The sequence below is a fragment of the Equus asinus genome, chromosome 10, assembly GCF_041296235.1.
Source record: "Equus asinus isolate D_3611 breed Donkey chromosome 10, EquAss-T2T_v2, whole genome shotgun sequence".
Taxonomy (NCBI): Eukaryota; Metazoa; Chordata; class Mammalia; order Perissodactyla; family Equidae; genus Equus; species Equus asinus.
The window spans coordinates 80,430,120-80,455,321 of NC_091799.1; the positions used below are offsets into that span (position 1 = coordinate 80,430,120).

General features: G+C 41.2%; 2 protein-coding genes across 13 annotated transcripts in view; both read left to right on the top strand.

Annotated features, from left to right (window-relative positions):
- The window catches only part of LOC106824789 (UDP-glucuronosyltransferase 3A1-like), a 28,929-nt gene extending 25,070 nt beyond the window's left edge, over positions 1–3,859 (top strand). For 2 of the 6 annotated variants that reach the window (XM_070519764.1, XM_070519765.1), the window contains exon 8: positions 381–3,859. In XM_070519764.1, the coding sequence (XP_070375865.1) occupies positions 381–657 (277 nt within the window). In that variant the 3' untranslated portion in view covers positions 658–3,859. The remainder of the gene's footprint in view (positions 1–380) is intronic. The other 4 variants (XM_070519767.1, XM_070519768.1, XM_070519766.1 and 1 more) reach the window with 3 other exon arrangements.
- A 2,690-nt stretch (positions 3,860–6,549) lies between these two features.
- The window catches only part of CAPSL (calcyphosine like), a 47,378-nt gene continuing 28,725 nt past the window's right edge, over positions 6,550–25,202 (top strand). For 2 of the 7 annotated variants that reach the window (XM_070519775.1, XM_070519773.1), the window contains exons 1-2: positions 6,550–6,701; positions 7,824–7,963. In XM_070519775.1, the coding sequence (XP_070375876.1) occupies positions 7,928–7,963 (36 nt within the window). In that variant the 5' untranslated portion in view covers positions 6,550–6,701; positions 7,824–7,927. Of the gene's footprint in view, positions 6,702–6,792; positions 6,817–7,763; positions 7,964–16,509; positions 16,613–25,202 lie in introns of those variants that run through there. The other 5 variants (XM_070519771.1, XM_070519772.1, XM_070519770.1 and 2 more) reach the window with 5 other exon arrangements.

A 25,202-nucleotide genomic window follows, 5' to 3' on the forward strand; every position in this document is an offset into this window, starting at 1 on the left:
CTTCCTTCTACTGATTTTGAGCTATGTTTTTTCTTTTTTTTCTAGTTCCTTTAGGTGCACTGTTAGATTATTTACTTGAGATTTTTCTTGTTTCTTTAATTTTCTTACAGTATACCATAAGCCTCACTGGGGTAGAGGCAAGACCATACAAATTGATTCACTTTTTTATAGTTTAGCACTTTTAGCTCTAAGAATGGCATGAAAGCACCAGTTGGAACTTTTCAAAGGGACCCATTTAGACAGTGGCAAGATGAAGCCAAAAACTTTTCCTTGAAGCAGAATCTTTTGTGCATATGGTGGAAAGTGTATGTGTGTGACACAAGTCCTCTAAGGCTTGTGAGACCACAAGAGTAACTGGCTACCTCTGTTTCTGCCAACAGGTACAAATCTACAGCAGTGGCTGCTAGCATCATCAGGCGCTCTCACCCCCTGACCCCCAGCCAGAGGCTGGTGGGCTGGACAAACCACATCCTCCAGACAGGAGGTGCTGCACACCTCAAGCCATATTCCTTCCAGCAGTCGTGGTATCAACAATATCTACTTGACGTCTTCTTGTTCCTGCTGGTGGTCACCCTCGGCACCATGTGGCTCTGTGGGAAGCTGCTGGGCATGGTGGCCAGGTGGCTGTGTGGGGCCAGGAAGCTGAAGAAGGCCTGATGCCAAGTGTAGCCTGGGGTGGCAGTATTTGGGGGGGTCACCGTTTCTTGGGAACCTCCCACCCTTTCTTGGGTTCTGGCAAGCCCTGTTCTCCACATCGTATCCACTTGCTAATTGTGCTGCAAATTCCTGCTCGCTGTTTTCTTCCTGTGATCAGATTTCTTTACTCAGCACTTGTGGCCTTCTTTATTAGTGAGTCAGCCAAGGCTAGTCTGTGATTCTGTCTCTGGGGCATTTGGACCCAGTGGCCCTCAGACTTTAAGCCTTGAAGCCCTTCCTTATCATGCCCCTCTTCCAGGCACTGAGCCTGAACCACTCCAGCCTCCAAGGCCAGTATCTTCTGAGCCTCTTTCCCTCTCACCTGCCCCCACTACTTGTTATGGAATAACAGCTAAGACAGGCGCTTTCCTAATCCTTTTATTGTCTATTGGCTTCTCCTCTAAACTCTCATCAAAGCACAGGAAGCCTGTCCTGCGCATGTGCCTTCAGGACGGAACCACCCTTGCAGGACCACCTTGGCTTCTGTCTTGGTTCCTGCACAAAGCTCCTTCTTTGCTGATCAGGCATGGAGTCTGCAGGTTGGTCATGGGCTGAAGTGGCCTTGTTCTCTGTTTCACAGTGCTGAGCTGTCTTTAAATTTTCCCATTAAAAAAGTAAAGTCATGAGAAAGAAGGTCATTTGTTTTTAAACTAAGTCTTTTTTTGTGCTCCTTGATAAGTGAGTCTTTCTATATGTGACATACTCTTGGGAATTGCATCCACTTGATAGTAACTGAAACCAGAAAAAGTGGCTGAAATGCTTAGGGTTTTCTTTCGTCTTGTTTTTCTCATGTAAAAGAGATCTGGAGGTAGGCAGGCAGTCCAGGGCTGGAGTTGTAGCTCCATGATGTACTCAACAGTGCCCATTTCTTGTCTGGTTGATCTGCCTTCCTCTGCAGGGGTGTTTCATCCTCAAGGTTGCCCTGGACTTTCAAGAATGTCTTTTTGTATCCAGCCAGCACCTGGAAATTTGGGCAAGACAAGGGAAAATTGAGAAAAGTGAATTAATCAGGTCCTTGACAGCTGAGTCAGCCCTCATTAAAGAGATTTCCCAGACACTCCAGCCACCCAAAGACTCCACTTACGTCTCGTTCACCAGACCTGAGTCCCGTGACCACTCCTAGCTGTACAAAAATTCTAAGAAATGTTCCCCATCTCCAGCTGCTGGGGAGACACGTTAGAAACATAAACAAAAGGCAATGAATAATGAGAGGAAACTAGAGCCTTGGCCACATGTGGAGGGCAGGCAGGGAGGGTCTGGATTGGATGTTTTGTTCCACCTGTGACCCTGTGACCTCAGGGAGAGTCTTACACCAACTGTAACTACCATAGGTGGAAACTAGACCTTTTGGGGTGGTGAACATGCATAATAGGAAGAGCAGTCCTTTATCATGCTGAAGTATGTTATGTTTTCTGAGTTCTCTAATTTTGTTTCTGCCATTTAACTGGGTGGATGTGTCTAATCAGCCCACCCCAAAGAAGCAGGTACCAGCAGGAGGAACCACAGATGGAGAGGGAGCCAACGTGCAAATTGAGATGAGAGCAAGAAAACCTGCTGCCCCCTCCAACCAAGGCACGTGGCCTGGGCAGTGGAGATGGACTGGTTTTAGCTCCCACTGGTCCCTCTTGAGGGCATCTTTTTGCAATGAATAACCTGCCCTACCACACGGTCATCCCAGCTGGTGGACCCTCCCACCCAGGCTGATTCCATGCCCATGCATGCAGAGGGTGGTTTGATTTGCTGGGGGATTCTCTTGGGATATTTTGTTTAGGTGCACATTTTGTCCCTAAGACCTAGGGAGGCTCCTTTGTCCATGCCAGCCTTTAAATTAGTTAATCATTTATTTTTTATAAGTCTTCAAGTGAAATAGTCACAACTTTAGACACACATATGTCCAGAGTGGATTTTCGAAATTTTGTTCAAATCATCCCAAGATAACAATAAATAATAATGAGATAATGCTTGTACTAGTGATTCAGTCCTCGGGCTTTTTTTTTTTTTTCACTAATTAAAAATCCACAATGAATTTTGGGAGATCCTCTTGTGTTTTGGCAAATGCAAAGAAGAGAAGCTTCCACAAACAAGGGCAGTGGACACCTCCAGGTGACAGGGACCCTCCCTTGTCTGTAGATGAGATTCTTGAAAGGGATGGCACCCAGTGACCACTCTTCCTTTCTCATTTTGATTGAGCGATTAGCTTCTTCTGTATTCTACAGTGATTTTACAAATAAAGAAGCCTGCGAATATGACAGAATAGAGTGCCAGATGTCAAGACCAAATAATAGTTTATTTCATTTCACTCCTTCCCCTTGTTATAATTTCTGTCAGGGAATTTTATTGAGTTAGGCTTTTCATTCCATATTCCTTTAGTGACCATTTATGAACTTCATATTGTCTCAGATGAAAGATACTGTCATTGGGAAATCAATTACCCAGCAGTTACAGAAAGCCTCAGCAGAGGGGCTTAAGTCAGTGGGCTTCAGCCTGGGCTGTCTGTGCCTTAATGTGTACGTGAAGACCCTTCCCCAAGCTGCATGGCACAGAGCGTCTGGAGGCGATAAATCTTCACCTGTGTGTACTCTAGTTTCCTAACACTGGTCTGCCTAACAATCTGCTGTGTTTGGGTGGTAGAGTTCTCTTTCCTGCCACACTTTTCACAATTTCCTAACCCTTATTTTAGAAAAGAAATGCATGTCTTTCACCCCTCCCTATTCTCACTATGTTGCATTGCCCCAGGATGGAAAAACAGGGGTACCAAATGGACAGTTAGAAATGTAATGACTGAGCAAGAGCCCTTTGTTATTAAAGTGATTTCCAATTCTTCATTTTTAAGAAAATTCAAGAATAAATTGTGATTTTTCAGCTGTTAGTCCATTAAAAATAACTGATGTTGGATTGCTATGAGAATTTTTGTCTAGTATACTGAAGGTGTTCAAAGAGTTGAAGCACATGATTTTCAAGATGGTCATAACAAAACTTGTGCTACTTATTGATGCGAATAATTTTCTCAGTGTTTACATAACTAAGAGATATTGATATAAACACATCCTATTCCACAAGTAGATAATGTTTGTTAAATGTTAAATGTTAAAATTGACACCAGTCAATTTTAAAAGAATTTAGAAACAGTTCCTTATCTCATTGTGACGTGCATTTTGTGTTCAGTAATTATTGAACAAATCAGAAATATGTTTATGTTTCTTTGGCTAATTTAATGCAATTATTAAAACTTAAAGTAACTTTGTAAAAATATTCAACTATTAGAGCCTTATTGTCGTAGGATAGAAATATTAATTTTAATTTGAATACATATTTTTGATACTCAAGGTAATAACTGGATACGCAACACAATTCTTTCAAGCATAAACATATATAGAGTAGAATTACATTCTCTAGAAAAAGTGGAGTAGAAATAATAATTCAAGAGGATTATGGAATGATGTAAAATTTCTAACTTTATCTACTTTATCTTAGTGTGTCTATCTAAGAGTTTGTCAATTTTTTTATCTTTTCAAAGAATCATCTCTCCGTTTCATTGATCCTTTCTATTCTGTTTTTTTTGTCTCTATTTCATTTATATCTGCTCTATTTTTTAAATTATTTTCTTCCTTCTACTTACTTTGGGCTTTGTTTGTTCTTCTTTTTCTAGTTTTTTTTTTAAGGTGTATTCAGTTGCATTTCTATATAATAACAGGGAACTAGCAGAAAGAGAAATCAAGGATACAATCCCATTTACTATCACAGCAAAAAGAATCAAATACCTAGGAATAAATTTAACCAATGAGTTGATAGACCTATACACTGAAAACTATAAGACAATATTGAAAGAAATTATAAAAGAAACAAGAAAATGAAAAGATATTCCAAGCTCATGGATTGGAAGAATAAACATAGTTAAAATGTCCATATTACCTAAAGCAATCTACAGATTTAATGCAATCCCAATCAGAATCCCAATGGCATTTTTCACAGAAACAGAACAAAGAATCATAAAATTTCCAAAATATATAAAGAACTCCTATAACTTAGCAAAAAAAATGAACAACCCAATCAGAAAATGAGCAAAGGATATTAACAGACACTTTTCCCAAGAAGATATACAGATAGCCAAAGGGCACATGAAAAGAGACTCAAAATCTCTAATTATTAGGGAAATGCAACTCAAAATTACAGTAAAATATCACCTCATGCCCATCAGGCTGGCTATATTTAACAAGACAGGAAATACCAAGTATTGGAGAGGAGATGGAGAAAAGGGAATCCTTATACACTGCTAGTGGGAATGCAAATTGGTGCAGCGACTATGGAAAAGAGTGTGGAGATTTCTCAAAAAATTAAATTAGAAATACCATATGTTCCAGCTATTTTACTTCTGGATGTTTATGTGAAGAACGTGAAAAACCTACTTGCATAAGATTGATGCACTCCTTATTATGCTGAGTGAAATAAGTCAGAGGGAGAAAAGTCAAATACCATATGATCTCACTCATAAGTAGGAGATAAAAACGACAGCAAACAAATACATAGACACAGAGATTGGATTGGTGGTTACCAGCAGGGAAGAGGGAAGGGGGGGGGGGGCTGAAGAGGTGATTGGACACATGTGTGTGTGATGAACTGTAATTAGTCTTTGGGTGGTGAGCATGATGTAATCTACACAGAAATCAAAATATATAATGACACACACCTTAAATTTATATAATGTTATAAACCAATGTTACTGCAACAAAAAAGAAAAAGAAAACAAACAAATAAATAAAGATTGATGCACCCTTATGTTAATTGCAACATTATTCACAATAGCCAAGACTTGGAAGTAACCCCAGTGACCAAGTGCCCATCAATGGATGAGTGGGGAAAGATAATGTGGTATATTTATACAATGGAATACTACTCAACTATAAAAAAGATGAAATCGTGACATTTGCAACATTGTGGGTGGATCTTGCAGGTATTATGCTAAGCAAAATAAGTCAGACAGTGAAAGTTTGACAAATGTGGTATGACTTCACTCGTATGTGGAAGATAAACAAATAAACACATAGAAAAGAACAGACTGGCGGTTACCATAGGTGAAGGGGTGGGATGAGGGCAGAAGGGATAAAGGGCCACATATGTATGGTGACAGATGGAAACTAGACTTTTGGTGGTGAATGTGATGCAGCCTATACAGAAGTCAAAACAATGAAATTTTACATATTGCTATAACCAATGTGACCTCAATGAAATAATAAAAACTAAAAAAAAAAAAACACCATAAAAGATGGTTTCAGAGATATAATCCAATAATGGTAGATTGATTTCACTTGGGGATTTGCTTCCAGAGTAGAAACAAATTACTCCCAAGGAATTACTCCCAGGGAGTAGACACTACATGTAGGGAGTAGTGTCTCTTCAGCTTGGGACACTAGAGGAGGTTTTAAGCAGGTCCCTGAGGAAATGGGTTCTGGGGATGGCAGCGTGAGGTAATTAGAAGACTTTGACTAGAGATGAAATACCACAAATCTAGGAATTGTCCATAAAACTCAGATAGTTGGAGCTACTTTGAGGCGGAGCTGTCATCCACGTGATTTCCTAAGGTCTCTACCATTCCTGGTTCCGAGTATTTTCTATGCAGAGAGTGTGGTGATTACTTGGATGGAGAAGGGCTAAGGGTCAGCTCACTAACCCCTCCTTCCCACTGCTCACGGGCAGGATGGTGAGGGCAGAATGTCCAGTGGAGCAGGAGCCTAGGGAGGAGGGGAAGAAGAAGAGGAGGGGACAGAGAGAAGAGAGACAGGAGGGATCCATTTCTTCCCACCTCCCAGGCTCCCAGCCAGCGCCAACCCTTCTCTGCCTGTGCACCACGTGTCTGGGGTGCAGCAGTTCCTTTGCAGGGAGGAGGCACAGGGCTCCCAGCACAGGAACCAGCATGGCGGGGCAACGGGTGCTGCTTCTCATCTGCTCCCTTCTGCCTGGGCTCCTGCTCTCAGAAGCTGCCAAAATCCTGACTCTGTCCTTGCTGGGTGAGTGCTTGGCCAAAGAATCCAGAGATAGGAGCGTCCCAGGCACCCGTTCCAGGGCTCAGGCAAACAGTCCTAGGTCAGAGGGTCATTCCCTGTGGTTTTGCACACTGAGCAGGTTTGTGTCCCAGGCTGGAGAAGGGAGAGGCAGTCAGGGACAGAGAGGGGCCTCTACCGGTAGAGGAGAAGGTAGCTCCGGAGAAAACAGCAATTTCCTTTCCTCTCTTTTCATCTGCTCTAGACATGCTTCCCATTGTTCATGGCTGGGGCCAGAAGTTTAGATCCAGTTCTGAGACTGAGACCTGGGCGGGCTCTTCCGGTGCGTGGGCTGGACATTCAGAGGCTCACTCTAAACTTCTGGTGGGGGATGGGAGGAGTGCGGGGCACAGCAATTACCTGTAGAAAGTGGAAGATGAAGTTAATTTCAGGGCCAGAAAAAGGTGCTCCTGGGGGCAGCAGCACAAATGGGGAATATTTCATTAATAGGAAACCTGGAGAACTGATCCAGCAGAGGAAAGGACCCCAGGACAATCGAGTCCTTGGGAGCCCCTCTTTCTTTCACCTGTGCTGCTGGAAGTTTCTGAAGGACAGGGAAGCAGTTAATTCTGCATATTGTGGAGCCAGTTTCATTTCCTTTACTTTTGCGCAAAAGGAACAGATTACCAATGGGAAAAATTTATCAGAATAAGGAGTCATCATTGGTTGGAGTTCCCCAAGAATTTTATTTGACCCATCCTGAAAAGATCCTGGGCTCCCTAGATCACTTTTAGATCCCCAAGAATCTGGGGATCCTAGAGCTGGAAGAAACCATAGAGTTTATCTAATAGGGTCTCTTCTCTTATTTCCTGAGAGGGAAACTGAGAGTCAGGGAAATGAGGTGTCTTTTGCTAAAGCACACCAGTGCTGCCTTAAGGAATCTGTGGAAGAGGATGCTTCTTACTTCCAAAGCGTCATCTTCCACTGATTCCACTCTTTCACTCTTTACAGTGAGGATTTCTAAAAATCAATATTTAAAAAATACAGTATTTAAATGTACTCCATTTTAAACCTTTTTTTTTATGATAGTTAAAGGCAATGGTGGAAAAGAGCTTCCTCCTTTCTTGAAAGTACACTGTTCTGCCTCAGACTCCAAGAGGAAGCTGGTGTGGTTGTGATGTGCTGGAAGTGCCGCCTCTGCTCCAGAATGCCCTCTGGCTCACGAAGACACACATGAACGGCTGCATCTGTGGATGTGCCTTCTCCCCTGCACCTGTTTCCTCCATGAGGTAAATGTAAGCAAGAACAGACAGTCTGAGGGGATGGGGGATTTGTGTTTATATAATCTGTGCTATCACCGGTTACACAAGTATGGATCTAAAAGCTAGATTAATTTCCACAGAAACAAACCGTTTCTGTAGTTCTACACCCATCTCTGCTGACCCAATCATTGTGGGAACTTATCTCCCAAAAGTACCCCCATTTCCCAACTTTGGCAAATTCTAATTCCTTCCCTCCTGAATTGGCTTTCTCTGCTGCTGAGATCCATAGATTCAAGAAAAATATTCCAAGATAGCACATGGTCTTAGACAAGACGTTGCAGGTATCTCCATATGGCCCCAGCTACAAATGCAAGATGCACCTTAGGATCAGGAACTCCGTAAGACCTAAGCACTGAGAAGCTCATCACACTAACATGGAGACCACGAGTCACAAGAGGGGCTTTTTGACGGAGGATTGCCGCAGGTCAAGGATTGGGGCAGACAGGATGTGGGTGTCTGGGCTGGGGCTTACCCAAAGTGAGAAGAGGCACTGAAGAAACTCATCTTCCTCTACTCACTGTCAACTTTCTGTTGTCTTACCCTGGATTTCCCCACGTCTCCACATCGATTTCAGACTTCTGTTCTCGTCTTTACGAAAATGTAGTTATTCGTCATTCCTAGGTGGAAGCCATTATCCACTGCTGGACCGGGCGTCTCATATTCTCCAAGATCATAGTCATAATGTCACCACGCTTCATTTTGGAGGAGATGTTTTAATCCTAAGCATGCTTTTTCAAAATTATTGAATTCTTCTATCCCAGGCAAAAAGAGATAATGTCTTTTGTATAGTGCTGCTTAGCCCAAAATCTTTTTGAATCTAGTTGTATTGAAAAAATGGGAAAAGCGTGTGTGTGTATTAAGTGCTGGATATCTTATTAGGCTCTGTAGACCTGGCCTCCACACACCATACCTCCATATTTTACCCCTTATCTGGGTGTCACTTCATTTCAGGCAAGCCTCCAGACAGTATTGTTGATAATTTTGGTAAATACTAACATGTACTGTGGCTTAAGTTTTTATTGATCGGAAGTGTTCAACCATATTTAAGGCTTCTATCATGCAAGGAGAGCTGTTCTTCCTATTTCATAGGTTACTTTCTACTCCTGCTACGAGACCTAGAAATTTTCTCCAGCCAGCCATCCATGTCCTGCACTGCCTGGTGTCCCATGCCTAAAAGCCATTTTATTGTATATTTGCTCTGGGTTATTTTTAGTTGTCTAAAGAAGAAAGGTAAATACAGACTTGTTAATTCCTCATGGCCACAGATTGAAATTCCTTATCTTCATTATTTAAAACACTTTATTAAAGTGTTATTGGCATATAATAAATTGCACGTATTTAAAACATACAATTTGATATACTTGGACATATATGTATACACTTGTGAACCATCGACATAATCAAGATAACAAATATATTTTTCTCCCCCAGAAGAATTCTCATGTCCGTTTGCAATCTCCCCCGGCCCTCCCATCGCCAGTCAATTACTACTATGTTACTGTATGTTAGATTGCATCTTGTAGATTTTATACAAATGGGATCATAAGTTGCATACTCATATTTTGGCTTATTTTACTCAACATCATTATTTTGAGATTCATCCATATTGTGCGAATGAATAGTTCATTTCCTTCTCTTGCTGGGTGGTGTTCCACTGTATGGATTACCACAGTGTTTTTATTTACTTGCCTATTGAGGGACATTAGGGTTGTTTCGAGTTTTGAGCTGTTACAGAGAAACCTGCTGTGAATATATGTGTACAAGTCTTTGTATGAACATGTACTGTCTTTTCTCTGGATTAATTGCTAGGAGTGCAGTGGCTGCACCATATGTTAGTTGTATGTCTAACTTTTTAAGAAATAGTCAAACTGTTTTCCAAAGTGGCTGTAACATTCTAGATTCTCACCAAAAATGAATGCAAGTTCCATGCACACCACATCCTCATCTATACTTGGCGTTATTAGTCTTTTTAATTTTAGCCATTCTTTAGTTGTATTTCATTGTGGATTTTATTTGCATTTCTTTCATGACTAATCATGCTAAACATTTTTTCATGTGCTTATTTGTCATTTGTGTGTCTTCATTAGTGAAGTGTTTGTCAGATTTTGTCCATTTTTAAATTAGGTCGTTTGTTTTCTTATTATTGAGTTTTCAGTATATGCTTTGTAAATATTCTTTCCCAGTCTATGACTTGTCTCTTCCTTCTCTTATCAGTGTCTTTTGAAGAGCACAATTTTTAATTTTGATCATATCTAATTTCATGCTTTTGCTACAGGTATTAATATGAATATATGATTTTTTTTGTTTGTTCTAATATGATGAATTTCACTGATTGATTTTCAAACGTTGAACTAACCTCATATTCTAAGAACAAACCTCATTTGGTCAAGATATATTTTCTTCTTTATATATTTTTAGATGTGGTTTTTTAAAATTTTGGTTTTAGATTTTCCATCTGTGTTCATGCAGGATATTGTTCTGTGATTTTTTGAATTTTTTTCTATCGTTGGTGTCAGTAAAATGCTTGCCTCACAGAATGAATTGGGAAGTGTTCTCTCCTCAATTTTCTGGAAGAGTTTGGGTAGAATTAGCATTATTTCCTCCTAAATTGTTTTAGCCATTCTGAGAAGTAGGATGGAACTTCTTCCCCACCCAAAATTAAGTTTGGATGTTAAGACTTATGGCATCACATAAACAACAAGAAGCTGTAAAAAGGTTTATTGATAACATAATGAGGCTTCCTGGGGACAGTAAGTCAAGTCCCAAGTTGGTCCAAGAATACATTGAGAAAACAGGAAAAGGAGAGCGGCTTGAGGTTTTTATGGTGGTTAGGCTTTGGGGCCGGAATGAGGGTTTCCCTTCACCTTTGACTGATGACCAGAATGTGCCAGGTTTCATTTATTTCAGTTTGAACCTGTTTAAGTGAGTCATTGGGACATGATATGAAACAAGCAACCTGAGGCTGGTGAGGGAGTTGAAATTTCACTGAACATCCTGTTCAAAAAAGACTGGCCTCGTGCGTTTTGAGAAGTGAATTAGTGCCTTGGTTACGACCAGTAATGTCTAGAAATCTGAAGAAGATAACAAGAGTCTTGATGAGGCTGTGCATTGTGTTTATAGTTCGTGTAGAAATACATGTAACTTTGATTTATATTTTGAATATCTATATGGCAAGAGATTCTCAGAGTTCTTTACCCAAATGGGGCAAACTTTACTCTTTATAGGTCTATTCAGGTCTATTCTTGAACTGACTTTGGTAATTTACGTCTTTCTAGGAATTTGTCAATTTCATCTACATTATCTAATTTATTGGCATCTAAAGTTCTTAGTATTTTTTCTATAGTCCTTTTTATTTCTGTGTGCTCATTAGTGGTGTTCCTTCTTTCATTTCTGATTCTAGTAATTTGTATCTTTATTATTTCCTTATCTTTTCAAAAAGCCAGCTTTTGTTTCACTGATTTCCCTATTGTTTTTCTATTCTCAATTTTATTAATTTCTTGATTAAAAGTGAGACATAGGGGCCGGCCCTGTGGCCTAGAGGTTAAGTTCAGTGTGCTCTGCTTCAGTGGCCTGAGTTCAGTTCCTGGGCATGGACTTACACCACTCATAGGCAGCCATGCTGTGGTGGCAACCCACCACAAAATAGGGGAAGATTGGCACAGATGTTAGCTCAGGGTGAATCTTCCTCAGCAAAAAAAAAAAAAAAAAAAGCAAGACACCATGTAACCAGGGCAGGATTGTGTGGGACTGACAGCAAGAAGTGAAAGCATTATCTCCAATTATCTCCAATGTCTCCTTCCTGTAGAGCCCTGGTTCCTGGCTCTGCCTAGATTTTCTGATTTGATTGGTCTGGGATGAGGCCCTGCTCTGAAAGTTTTCAAAAGACAGCAGAGCTCAGATTAGTGGCTGCCTGTTGCCTGTAGGCACTGGGTTGCTATTGTACGGAAGTGATTTTATGTAATACCATGCCATCTGGAGGCAACTTGGACAACCCCTATTTTTATAAATGGAAGGACAGAGGTTCACTTGACGTAAATAATTTTCCCAATACCATTCAGCTCATAGGCAACAAGAGCCTAGATTTGGCGTGGGCTTTCCAGGCACCAAAGTGTCTACCCTTCCTAATACTGACCTTGTATTAAGTGAGCAGACAGAGCTGGGGAATAATTCACAGGCTAGATGGCCTTTGACTTCATGGCAGCATTTTTTATGAATGGAGCCGGGCAGGGAAGACACACCAGGTTGGGAGAAGAGGGGGCCCAATGTGTGGAGGTGGTAGCGAGATGGCCATGAGGCTGGGTTCCCCCTGTGACCCTGGCTAGACTAGGGTAGTGGAAGATTCAATTGCACAAATAAAACCAGACCAAAATATGAGAGGTCTTATCTGACCTGATGGTGGGTCAGGCCTTGGAACTGGGACAGGAGTTACAAAGGAGGAGAATAATGGAAGTTAAGGTCTATAATCTGTGAGATAACAGAGGCTTACTTTGTACAATTTTTCTGTTTTTGTTTTCCAATTTTTTTTTTTTTACTATAGTCAAATATATGTCGTATAAAATTTACCAAATAACCGTTTAAAAGGGTATGGTTCAGGGGCATTAAGTACATTCATATTGTTGAGAAACAATTATCACCATCTATCTCCAGAACATTTTCATCTTCCCAAACTGAAAAGTCCTGCTCGTTAAACAGTAACTCCTCATTTCTCTCTGCCTCCACACCCTGGCAGCCATTATTCTCCTCTCTGTCTCTATGAATTTGACTACTCTAGGTACCTTATATAAGTGGAATCATACAATATTTGTTCTTCTGTGATGACTTATTTCACTTACCATAATGTCTTCAAGATTCATCCTCGTTGTAGCATGTGTCAGAATGTCCCTTCTTTTTAAGGTTAAATAATATTCCATGGTATGTATATACCACATTTGTTTATCTATTTGTCTGTCCATCGACATTTGGGTTGCTTCCAATTTTGGCTATTGTGAATGATGCCACTATGAACAGTAGTGTGCAAATATTTGTTCAAGTCCCTTCTTTTAATTTTTTGGGGTATATACCCAGGAAAGAAATTTCTGGATCATATGATAATTCTATGTTTAATTTTTGAGGAACTGCCATATTGTCTTTCACAGTGGCTATACCAGTTTACATTTCCACCAACAATGCACAAGTGTTCCAATTTCTCCATAGCCTCACAAACACTTGTCATTTTCTGGTTTTGTTTATTTTTTTAATTTTTAATTTTTGATATTAGCCATCCTAATAGTGTCTCATTGTGGTTTAATTACAATTTCCCTTATTAGTGATGTTTACCATTTGGTAAGCTAATGGGCCATTTATATATCTTATTTGGAGAAATAGCTGTTCAAGTCTTTGCCCAATTTTGAATCATATTGTTTGGGTTTTTTTGTAGAGTTGTAGGCATTCTTTAAATAATCTCAGTATCAATCCCATATCAGATAAATGATTTGCAAATATTTTTCCCATTCCCTTGGTTGCCTTTTCACTGTGTTGATAGTATCCCTTGTTGCACAAAAGTCTTTCCTTCTGATGAAATCCAATCTATTTATTTTCTGATGTGTTGCCTGTGCTTTTGGTCTCATATTCAAGAAATCATTACCCAATCCAATGGCATGATGATTTCTCTCCATATTTTCTCCTGAGAAATGAATAGATCATTTTATAATTTTAGCTCATATCTTTAGGTCTTTGATCCATTTTGAGTCACCAATTTGAGTTACCAAGAATGGGTAATGGTCCGACTTCAACCTTTTGCATGTGGAGATGCAGTTTTCCAACTCTATTGTTGAAAAGATTGTCTTCACCTAATGAATGGTCCTGGAACCCTTGTCAAAAGTTGTTTGACCAAATATACAAGGGTTTATTTCTGGGCTTTCTATTTTATTTCATTCGTCTATATATCTGTCATTACACCAGTATCACACTATTTTGATGACTGTAGCTTTGTAGTAAGTTTTGAAATCACAAAGTGTGAGACCTCCAACCTTGCTTTTTGTTAAATTGTTTTGGATACTCTGGATCTTTTGAAATTCCATATGAATTTTAGGATGGGCTTTCTATTTCTGCAAAAAAAAATATTGATAGAGATTGCATGGAATCTGTCGCTCACCCTGGGTGGTAGGGACACCTTTAAAGTATTAATTCTTCTAATCCATTAAGCCTGGATTTTTTTCCGTTTATTTATATCTTCTTTAATTTCTTTCAGTAGTCTTGTAGTTTTCAATGTAAAACCTTCCACCTCCTTGTTTAAGTTTATTCTTAAGTATTTTATTCTTTTGATGTTATTGTAAATGGAATTGTTTTTCTAATCTCCTCTTTGAAGTGTTCATTATTAATATATAGAAACACAACTGACTTTTGTGAGCTAATTTTGTTTCTTGCTACTTTCCTAAGTTTGTTTATTAGTTATCACAGGTTTTTTGGTGTGTGTGGAATCTTTAGGATTGTCTACGTATAATATCATGTCATGTGCCATTATTTCTTCAATCTCTCTGCTCCTTTCCTGTGACATCCATAATACAAATATAAATCCACATGATGGGGTCCTGTAAGTCCCTTAGACTCTACTCACTTTTCTGTGTCCCTTTTGATTTTGCTCCTCAGACTTGATAATTTTTGATTCTTTGTGCGCCTATCCATGCTAAATGCTCTGTAGACATGATTCCCCCGTGTCGATCTTCTATTATTTCATTTATTACATCCCAGTTGCAAGCTATTGTGAGATGGTTATTTGTTTAAATGTCAACCAACTATACATGTAAAAGGAAGTAAATAGAATACTTTTGGTCTTATACAAACTTCTATTTAGTTCAAGGAAATAGCTATTTCTGAAAATCAGATTTCATCTTTTAAATGTCCTTAATATGAATGCATTTTATCCAGTTCAACAACTTGATTTGACCAATATTGACTGATTTCACATTTCTACAAGGTACCATGCTGGACACTTTGCAAGACACAAAGCTGAACTGACTCTCTGCTAGTCCTCTAAGAGCTCTCAGTTGGCTTCCCATTGTCCAACTGATTAATTAAAAAGCAGATATTTCTGTCACTGGTGGTGCACCTTGTGTAAGTGGTTGCTCCTTAATAGCTTGTTAGTTTTGCTTAGTAACTTCACTTAGTGAAAGTGAAATGAACAGCTTAACACCAGGAGGTCAGCTGCAGCAAGAAGGAGTGTTTTTCGGATGAAGTGGCTAATGGTGTCTGGAGAAGACACTCAGAACCACCCTGGGGTGGAGGTGGGGAGCACATCTAATCCCTGCTAGTATCAGCTTTTTCTAGCTGCTTGGTAGGTGTCAGGCACCATAGGCAGGGCCTTCTGGAAACATCCAACCCCAAAAGAGAAACAAGGGACATATTTTTGAGCAAGTGACTTTTTCTTGCCCCTCAGATCACACCCTGCTGGAATTCCCCTCAACCAAGACAAGTCTGCATTAAAATCCCCTTGGCCTCCAGGGCAAGTCTGAGAAGTTGGCAAGGCAGATACAGTGTCCACTCTAGAGACTGTAGAAATCCATGATCACACTTGCCTGAGAATATATATAATGTAACATGCAGAACAGAAAGTGGAACTCTTGTCTTCATCGTTCTAGTCTTCAGTTCTTTGTACCACTTCATGATGGAAGCACAAGAAGGGGTGGAAGTGATGAGGGAAGGGTGGATGTCAGGGGTACAACAATGAAAGAGAGTGATTTAGGGCCACTAGCCTGCTTCTTATCTGGCAAACTTATTGTGAAGGACAAGTGCAAAAAGAAATGAGATGTAAAAAGAGGAGAAAAAAAGAGAACAGAAGAAACCAAGGATGGAAACAGTGGGAAGTGGCATTCTATTAGTGTGTGGAGGTGGAGGAAGAGGGAAGACTTTGAACCACCTGTAATTACACCTGCCTGCTCCAGTGTGTTGTGTGTTGTTTGTTTTTCCTGCTTTTTCTTCCCCAACTCCCCCTCAGCACATAGTTGTGTATTTTAGTTGTGGCTTCTAGTTGTGGCATGTGGAGACGCCGCCTCAGCGTAGCCTGATAAGCGTTGCCATGTCCGCGCCAAGGATCCGAACTGGACGAAACCCTGGGCCACCGAAGCAGAGCGAGGGAACTTACGTGTTGTGGTTTTAAGTCTCACCTGATAAGATGCTCTAGCAGGAAGCCATCTGGAGACAACAGAAAGGCAGGAATGGGTTGCCTAAAGAAGTAAAGAGAATTTGCTGAACGTTATCTTATAAAACATATGAAGCAAGTTTTGATGCCATTCTAGAAACCAAACAATTGCCAGCAGAACTTCCTGCTGGCTTCTCTCCTAGGGCAAACAGCTTGGGCTTTCACAGTCACTGGATTTCCTAGGCAACAGAAGTGTAAACTTGAGAAAAGGCGGGGCCAGGATAAGGATTGATAGTAAGCTGAGCCAGTCAGGCTGTGAGTCTGCAGCAGTGACTGCAAGCTATCCAATTGGCATGAAGAGGGCGGACCAGGAGGTGAGCAGGAAAGGTAAGAGGGAGGAGGCAATAGGGGGATGGGCGGGGACCAGTCTTCCCAGATGCAGGAGAGAGCGTCCATAGTTGCAAGTCTAAGCAACTGGTGGCAACAGGTTAGCATTTAAGGTAAATCAATGTTTTTATCTATTATATTGATTTGATGACTTTTGTTTCATTTTAGCTTAAAAACAAAAAAAAAGAGAGTAGATGTTACTTTCCGAAAAGAAAACCTAAAAGTTGATGGGAGCTCTTGGCTGTCAGTCTAGGGAGGAAATAGCTTGCTTGGTGCTGGGGGAGACTTTTGTCATAGTTGCAAAGAGATACTCAGATAAAAATGTACAAGAATACATTTTGTTTTGGTGAAAGGGAAGGAAATAAACATCATTGAGAAGCCACTATGTACTGGATACTTGAGTGTGAAGTGTTTGGGTGAGTTGCTGTAAGCAGCCTGTATGACCATTGATAAAACAGCTTCAAGAAGGATAAATATCTCAAGTCACTAAACAATTAAAAGATTGAGCTTTGATTCAGACCTTGGTTTGTTTGACACTCAAAGTTGTACTATATCTGCCATACCCTGCTGAACCGACCACTTAGAATCAGAATTCTTATTAAAATGGACCGACACGGCTTATTAAAAATATATCAGAGAGTTGATTTGATGGACTGTGTAGTTGAGAAGGACCTTAATCAATGGTATTGCCAGGTGTCCACTCCTCTTGCCTTACAGTCTGGGGCCTAGTGAAACCACACTAAGCAGATGAGCTTCTTCCCTGTTTTTAGAGCTCTAATTGCTTCCTCAAAATCGTACAACTACAGAAATCTCTTTATTTTGTAATTTTGCATTTTAAATATTGAAATTTAAATTGTGGGCCTACGTTTGTATTTGTATTCAAGTAACAGTGATCTAATAACAATCACAATGATCAATTCTAATAGCAATCTACTAGCATCGTGCTAAGTGCTGATGATATGATGACAGAAAACACAAAAGATACAGCCCTTGGCTTTAAGGACCTTATAGTCTAGTAGGAGAGGCAGTTCTGCAAGCAAAGAATTCTGTCGTAGTGCAATGTGGATGCTATTTGGGCTTTGCACAGATTATACAAAGGAAGATGCGAGCTGTTTCCTTCTGGTGAGAGGGTTATGTGAAGCTTCATCACAGTGATTCTACAAGGAAGAGCAGTACTTTTCTAGACCAACAAGGGAGGCAAGATGTTCCTGAAAATGGGATGGCATGTACAAAGGCACAGAGATATAGAAACCTATGGTGTCTTTGGGGAATGTGAGTGGGTGCAGATGTAGAGTAGATTTTGAAGGGGTGGAGAATGATTAGAAACAAGGCTGTAGAGATAGGCAGGGCCAACATATACAATGCTAAGATGTTTGCTCTTTACCGGTACACAGTGGAGAGCCACCAAAGGCATTGAGACTAGAGTATGAAGTTCCGATTTCTGTTTTATAAAGATTGCTCTGACTGTCATATGGAGGATGGATTGGAGGGGGAAAGACTGGAGGCAGGGAAACAGCTAAGAGGCAATTACAATACTGGAAATAGAAGATGACTGGGTCCTGGACTAAGGTGGTATCCATGGCAATGGAAAGAGGGAAGGAACAGAGATGCAGATGTCAAGATGGTGAAATTTTACAGGACTTGGCCACTGATTTGATGTAGAGGGTGAGAAGGAGTCTAGGGTAATGTCCAGTTAATGACCTGAGAAAATGGTGTTGTCATTTCCTGAGGCAAGGGATAAGGAGGAAAAGATAATGAATTTGGTTCTGGAACATTAAACTTGAAGCATCTGTAGGTCACTGAAGTGCACATATTTTGTGGTAATTTGACATTTGGCTCTGAAGCTCAGGAGAGTGCATGACTTGGAATAAAGATTCGGGAGTCATCATTGTGTCCGTGGATATGGCTGAGATTGCTATGGGATGGTATGAGAGTGAGATTGGAATGTGATTCTTCCAATGTGATTGGAAGAATGAAACTGAAAAATGAAAGGAAAGTGGATGTTGAATTTTGAACTTTCAGAGGAGACCAGCTTTGGTTGGTGACAAAATGGAAGAGATGGGCTTGGAAAGGAATGTGAAAAGAGTGAGAGATGCAGTTAGTAGAAATCAAGGAACTCCAGGAATCTTACAGCTGCATATTAGATGGATTGTCAGGATGAGCACTGAGGTTGCCCAGATTGATGAGGGCACTTTGGACGAAGAGGAAGTCTCTGAGGCAGGACCCAGAGTCTCAGTGATTTATGAAATGACAGAGCCAAAGAGAGACATAGGGAGGATGTCCAGCTGGGCTGTGCTTCAAAGAAGGGTGTGAGAATGAGTCACGATGTGGAGATGGCAGGTGTGTTTTAGAGACTGTGAGGTTCCTTATTTGGGGTAAGAAGTACCTTTATCTGAGAAGGCTGCAGAAGTAGAGTTCCTTATACAAATTCAAGTACCAGATAGGATAAAGACATTGTACCCGTCAGCCTCTTGGCAGGAAATGAATGGCACGTTCAAAAGTAGTAACAGAAAGGCGTTTAATGAAAGACAATTTACAAAGATGGGGATAGGGCTAAGGATATAGATTAGGGATGAGGAAACATCCCAGGGCTGCCACTGTGAGGAGGGAGAATTATCCTTAGGCCTGAAGGGGCAAGAGGAGGAGCAGTTCTCAGATCTCAGCAGGAGTGTTGCTGTAGGGAGGGCAGCCTTTGGTGAGAGATCGCCGTCACTGACAGCTGTTGCTTGGCAGAGAGGAAACCAGGAGCATGAATACTCCAACCTCTTTCTCTTCTTGCCCTCTGATCTCCTGCTGGTGCCTCCCATTGGTTGAATCCAGCTGGAAGCCAGGGAGCCAAGAAATGTGGTTAATGCAGTTCGTAGAGGTCAACCTCCATCAACACAGATGTTGATGGAGAACGGACTGGGGAGGGGTCTGGGCAAACAGAATACTGAGGTCAGCAGTGAAGAGTTGGTTGTTCAGAGGCTGATGAGAATTAGGAGATTTATGATGGAATAAGGAAGTAGGAAAGGCTGAGCATCTCTGTGTGGACGGTACTCTTTGTACCAAGAGGGCTACCCCTCTCTGTAACTTGTGGTGATGGGGCACCTAGGAGCAAGGAGGGGGAGTGTTTAGTTTGTGGAATACACCTTTACTTTCAATTGCTACTTTAATCTCTTTAATATATGAATTAAATGAGGCTCTACGTTACTGAATTTTCCTTGTGAATTTTTGCCCTTTGTTCTGATCTCAGATGGTTTTGTATAGAGAAAAATATCATGGTTCATAAGAGCAGTTTTCTGTATTTCAGAAATAAACAAGTTGGTATTTAGGAGAAGATACCATGACATGATGATTATTGTGTCACAGATGGGGCCACATGCTGCCTTCTATTGACTCCTAATGTCCATAAAACTTAAACTGTTCATGACACTCTTCTGAGTGGATTCTCTGGCACATTGCTGGCCATAATTCCATTGCTACCCAATGTCTTGTTTCTTCCCCAGTCTGGGAATAATTGTTTTCCTATTGCGTCTTCTGATAACCTGAAGTCAGATAAAATTAAAACTTTCCCATACACAGCAAACTGAAAAACATAATTTGAGCGAGCAGGACGGTTTTTGATTGGGAGGTGGTTTAAAGATGTCCTTACTTTCTTTGGGACCTGTGCTTCGTGCATTACCTCTGCGGTTGGCCCTCTGACCTCAGGAGGAGCTCCTCCCACAGGGGAAGAAGAGAGGCGAAAGCTCTCTAGTAACTTACAATGTCAGTTGTTCTTACGAAGTGTGACTTGGACTCAACATTGTTCATAAGCCTGTCCTGGTTTTTATGTATGAACGATTTGTGGTGACTACAGTGACTCCTTTAAAAAATGACTATTTTCTGAAACGTTGTGGATAATTTACAAAAGACCACCAGGGCAGTGGCGGGCACAGAAGACCCTGCTCGGAATCTTGGTTCTGCTACTTCTCTCTGAGTTGGGATAACCCCTAAATCTCTTTGTCCCTCACTTTCCTTATTTGGTAAAATAGGAATAGACACGTTCCCTCTAATGTGTGTAAAAGCATTTTGTAAACTAGGAGAGTTATTACCAAAACTTACCTTATACCAGACACATTTTTTTGTTCTCAAGAAACTGGATAATTTGTAAAACATAGGCTGCCCCTTTAGTAGAGAGCCTGACAGAGTAAGTACACAATAAGTGCTTCCAATTGCTATTGTTGTTATCTTTAGCATGGTCCTAGGAGGCTGCAAACTGTTTCTCTATAGGACTGGATACAAAATATTTCAGGTTTGGGGGCGAGAAGGTTTCAGTTGCAACTACCCAACTTTACTGTTGCAGTGTGAAAGCAGCCACAGAATTACATAAACAAATGGGTGTGGCTGTTTTGCAACAAAACTTCATTTACAAAACTAGTTGAAGGGGCAAATTTGGCTGGTGGGTCTTGGTTTGATGTCCCTGAGTCTAGTCCATTTTAGATTATGTTGCCAAAACTCAGGGTATCTTTAATAACTGCCCATGGAAAGGTGGATCTTACTTACTTTGTGGGAACGGAGGTTGAGAAGTGAGAAATCATCGGTGTGCTAACTTCTGCTCTGGACTTACCTTAGTCTCCTTCATTGGGGCGATCTGGCTGCTCCTTACATCTCCCAAATCCTCAGGCACCTGATGATGTTGTGGAATCAGCTGATCCACACCTGCTCATACTCTGCTTTCTTGAGGGACTCCATGTCTTCTGCCAACTGTGGAAGAAACTGCCAGTTGCCTACGCCATAGCCAGTTTCCTCTGCTTTGTAAACAGAACCTGGGAATTGCAAACCCAGTCTAAAATTCAGTTTCCCAGCTGTCTTACTCCATTCAGGCTGCTATAACAAAATGCCGCAGACTGGTAGCTTATAAAAGCAGAAATCTATTTCTCACAGTTCTGGTGGCTGGGAAGTCCCAGATCAAGGTTCCAGCATGGTCAGGTGAGGGCTGTCTTCCCAGAGCCTATTTTATAAATCACTAATCCCATTCATGAGGGCTTCAGCCTCGTGACCTAAGCACCTCCCAAAGTTCCCACTGCCCAATACATCATCTGTGGGAGTTAGGATTTCAACATCTGAATTTTTTGGGGACACAAACATTCAGACCATAGCACCAGCCTCCTTTGCAGGAGTGGTCAATGGTAGATTTAAGTGGAAGGAGTTGGGTGGAGTCATCTGGTAAACATTTAAAAAGGGCTGACTCAGCTGGGAAGTGCATTTTTCTTGCCCTCATCCTTTTCTCTCTTCTGCTGCCTGGAGTGTGGATGTAATGGCTGGATCTGCTATGGCTATTTTGTAACTTTAGGAAACTTTGAGAAAAAAAAACATGGCAAGGTAGAAAGATGGTAGTTTCTTGGGACTTTAATGACTACCTGAACTGCCTCCAGACTTCTTTTACATGAGAAGAAAGTAAACCTTCATTGTATTCAGAGACTATGACCTGTTTCTGCTATGAGTAGCTTGACACAATTTCTAACCGATATGCTAACTTGCCCTGAGGCTGGCACTCTGTCACTGGACTTCTATCTTGATTTTCTGGAAGTATCAGTTAGAACACAGGATGTAAACAATTGGGTGGCTTTCTAAGTAACTATAAAATTAACATTAAATAGAAAAATGACTCCAAAAGAAGCATTCTAAGTAGCTACAAAATAGTTACTAAGTAAGTGATTTTGGTGACTAATATTGCAAAAGGGCAAGTGCTAGTTAGAGCTGTGACTTTACCAGCAGATAAATGTGGAGGAGGATGTACAGTTGAGCCTTATTCTTGAAGTATGTTTGAAATCACTGAGGCTAAGGCCTCATGGCACCCGAAAAATGGAATATTTGGAAGATTTGTGGTTGGTTATAAGAGTATAGTCATTGAAACCAGAGAGTTTGGAGGAAAAGATTTAATTTTCTTTTGTCTTGATTTTTTGTGTGGTTTTTTGCATTTTGTACACAAACCCAGCCAAAGCTTTGCTTACCTTTGTGTAGTTTACGTATTTTCTTACTCTGCTTCTTTAAGATCTTTCATCTGGCAGGCTGCCTGACTCAGAATAGATTGCAAGTAATCTCCTGGTAAAAACCCTAGAGACTGAAGGCAGAGCAGAGGGAAGAGGGAGATGAAGAAGGAGATAGTAAGGAGAGGGCTGTTAAGACGGCGCCTGCCTCGGAGAGTCCCAAGGGACGCTCATTATGACCAGGACCCCTAACCCTGGGGCCTCTGTGTTTTGTTAAACCTGGGCTTGTATTGCATTGTGTTAGTTACTTGGGTCCTTGAATATTATGCTGAGTAGTTTATCTCACGCTCTTTTGTAGCCAAAAATGCCACCGAGGCTGCTAAATGCTGGTAAAATTCTACTGAGATGACAAGTTATAATGGAGTTATGTCTCCTCCCAGCTTTCAGGGGGAGTTGAGTGTCTCCTCACACTGGATTGCTAGTTATTCTACCCAGGTAGTGTACTAGCTAGGGTCAACCCAAGCCCTGCAGGAATGAGCTTTTGTCAATTGGATCAGTTAGAAATAGTTTTGGCTGCAAGTAACAGAGGACCTGAGCAACAATGCATTAAGCAAATAGGGTCTTCTGTTTCTCACATGACAGGAGTGTGGAGTCAGGCAATTGGTGACATTGGTTTGGCAGATCAGTGGTGTTAGGGCTCTAAGTTGATATCTCTGTCGCTTCCTTGGCCCTTCCCTCATGATTACAGAAAGGCTGCTACAGCTCCAGATATCACATTCTTGTTCAAGGCAGGAGGAGGCACTTTATTAGCACTTGGCATTCCTGTTGAATGCGGAGCCCTCAGCAATTTCATTTGAGTCTCTTTGGCCAGAACCCATTCACCTGGTCACCCAGCTGAAAGTGGAATGTAGCAGAGAAGGAGAGTGGAATGAACTTTGAATCAGCCAGTTGGAAATGTCTGGAAAATCGGCTGTAATTCAAATTCAGCAAAGTTAAAACTACCCTCAGGAATGTAAACTCCTGGAAGGGACCTTGGCTGCTTCATTCCTTCCTCTCGTGTGGCACATAATAGGTGTTGAATAAACATGTGTTGTATTCAGGACCAGGATGAGGGTGAGGCAAGGCAGACCCCAGGGGCACACTATTTAAGGAGGCACTCATTCCTGGGCTTGGGCAAGTGCAGAGTTGACAGTTACAGTGTCCTGAAATTGAGGGTCTCCTTAAACATTGCGCCCTAGACACCTACCTTACCTAACGAGAATCCTGACTCTGGCTGAATGAATAAAGCAAACTTTCACAAAGATGTATGAAGTAAACTCTTTAGAGCAGTGACATTTTTGAAAAAATATTCTTAAATCGTGCCATATCATAAACACCAAAATAAGGACTTAATTCACATCCCAAAGATCAGCAGAAAGAATAAAAGACTATGATTTAGCAGAGACAGGCTCTGAGGAAACCTGCCTGTTGACAATGACTGAAACATGAATTTTAAACATCTTGAGAAAATGTATTTCAGTGCAGAGAAAATTTGGTAAGACACCAGACTTCAGTGACATCTTATTTCCACAGTACACGTATGCCATTAAAGTACAGATTAAATACTATCATACTTTAAATTGTACGTGGACATTGGCAATTCAAACAGAAACAAAATGTTTCATAGATTCATGTGTTGCAGAAATAATTTTAAAAATAACTTGTGGGAAAAGAGCAAATGCTATGGAAGATAATTGGCACAGTAGCTTTGAGTTTAGGTTTCAAAAAAAACACCTTACATAACTTTATTAAAACAAAGAAAAAGACTACTGCCATAAGAGGAAGAGATTAAGAGAAATCGTTCACCTCAACTGGAAGGAGTTTACGCGGAGGTTTAAAGTTTTGAAAACCCACAGAAGAAACTGCAGGAGAGAGAGAGGTCATGTCCAGGACCTGGGAGTGGCCGGCTTTGCCCCTCCCTGCTGTCTTCCAGCCCCCCTGCAGTGAAATCCTTCCAGCTCTCCAAGGCTTGTTCTTGAAGCTTTTCCTTTCCTTCGTCTCCGTTCACGGGCCTTCTTTGAATTCCCAAAGCAATTTATCAGCACCTGGCGTAGCTGCTGAACGCAGTGACTTAGGCAGAACTGGCTGTCAGCTCTGACTCGGCCCCTGCCATGGGGCCTATTCTCAGGCAAGTGACCTGTGTTCTCTGGGTCTCTGCTGACTTCCTGTAAGAGGGCGGCGAACGGAACCCACCACATGAGCCGATATGCTGATGCATCAAGCACGAGCCGGGGGCTTGGCCCCTGGCATGGTCCCAGTGTTATTACTACAACTTCCCTTCATGCCTCTGTCTATGCTGTGTTATGTTATAGTCTTACCTCTAGACTTGCCCACAGGGTCTTATTCCAGATTTCCGAAGGTGACTTGGTATCTCCTATAGCTTAGATTCTCAAACTTGGGTGTGCATTACAACCAACTGGAAATGTTAAAATGTAGATGCTCAGCGCTCACACCTAGAGGTGCTAATTGGCTGTATTTGGGGTAGAATATGGGCATCTTTATGATGGTCCCAGGTCTTTCTCTACAGCAGGGCTTCTGAATCTCAGTACTACGGCCATTTTTGAATGGACAATTCTGTGTTGTCAAGGGGTCTCTGAGCCTGTTTCACAGCATCTCTGGCCTCTACTCACTAGATGCAAATGGTATCTCTCATCCCTGTTGTGACAACCAAAGGTATCTCCAAACATTGTCAAATGTCCCTAGGGGGGCAAAA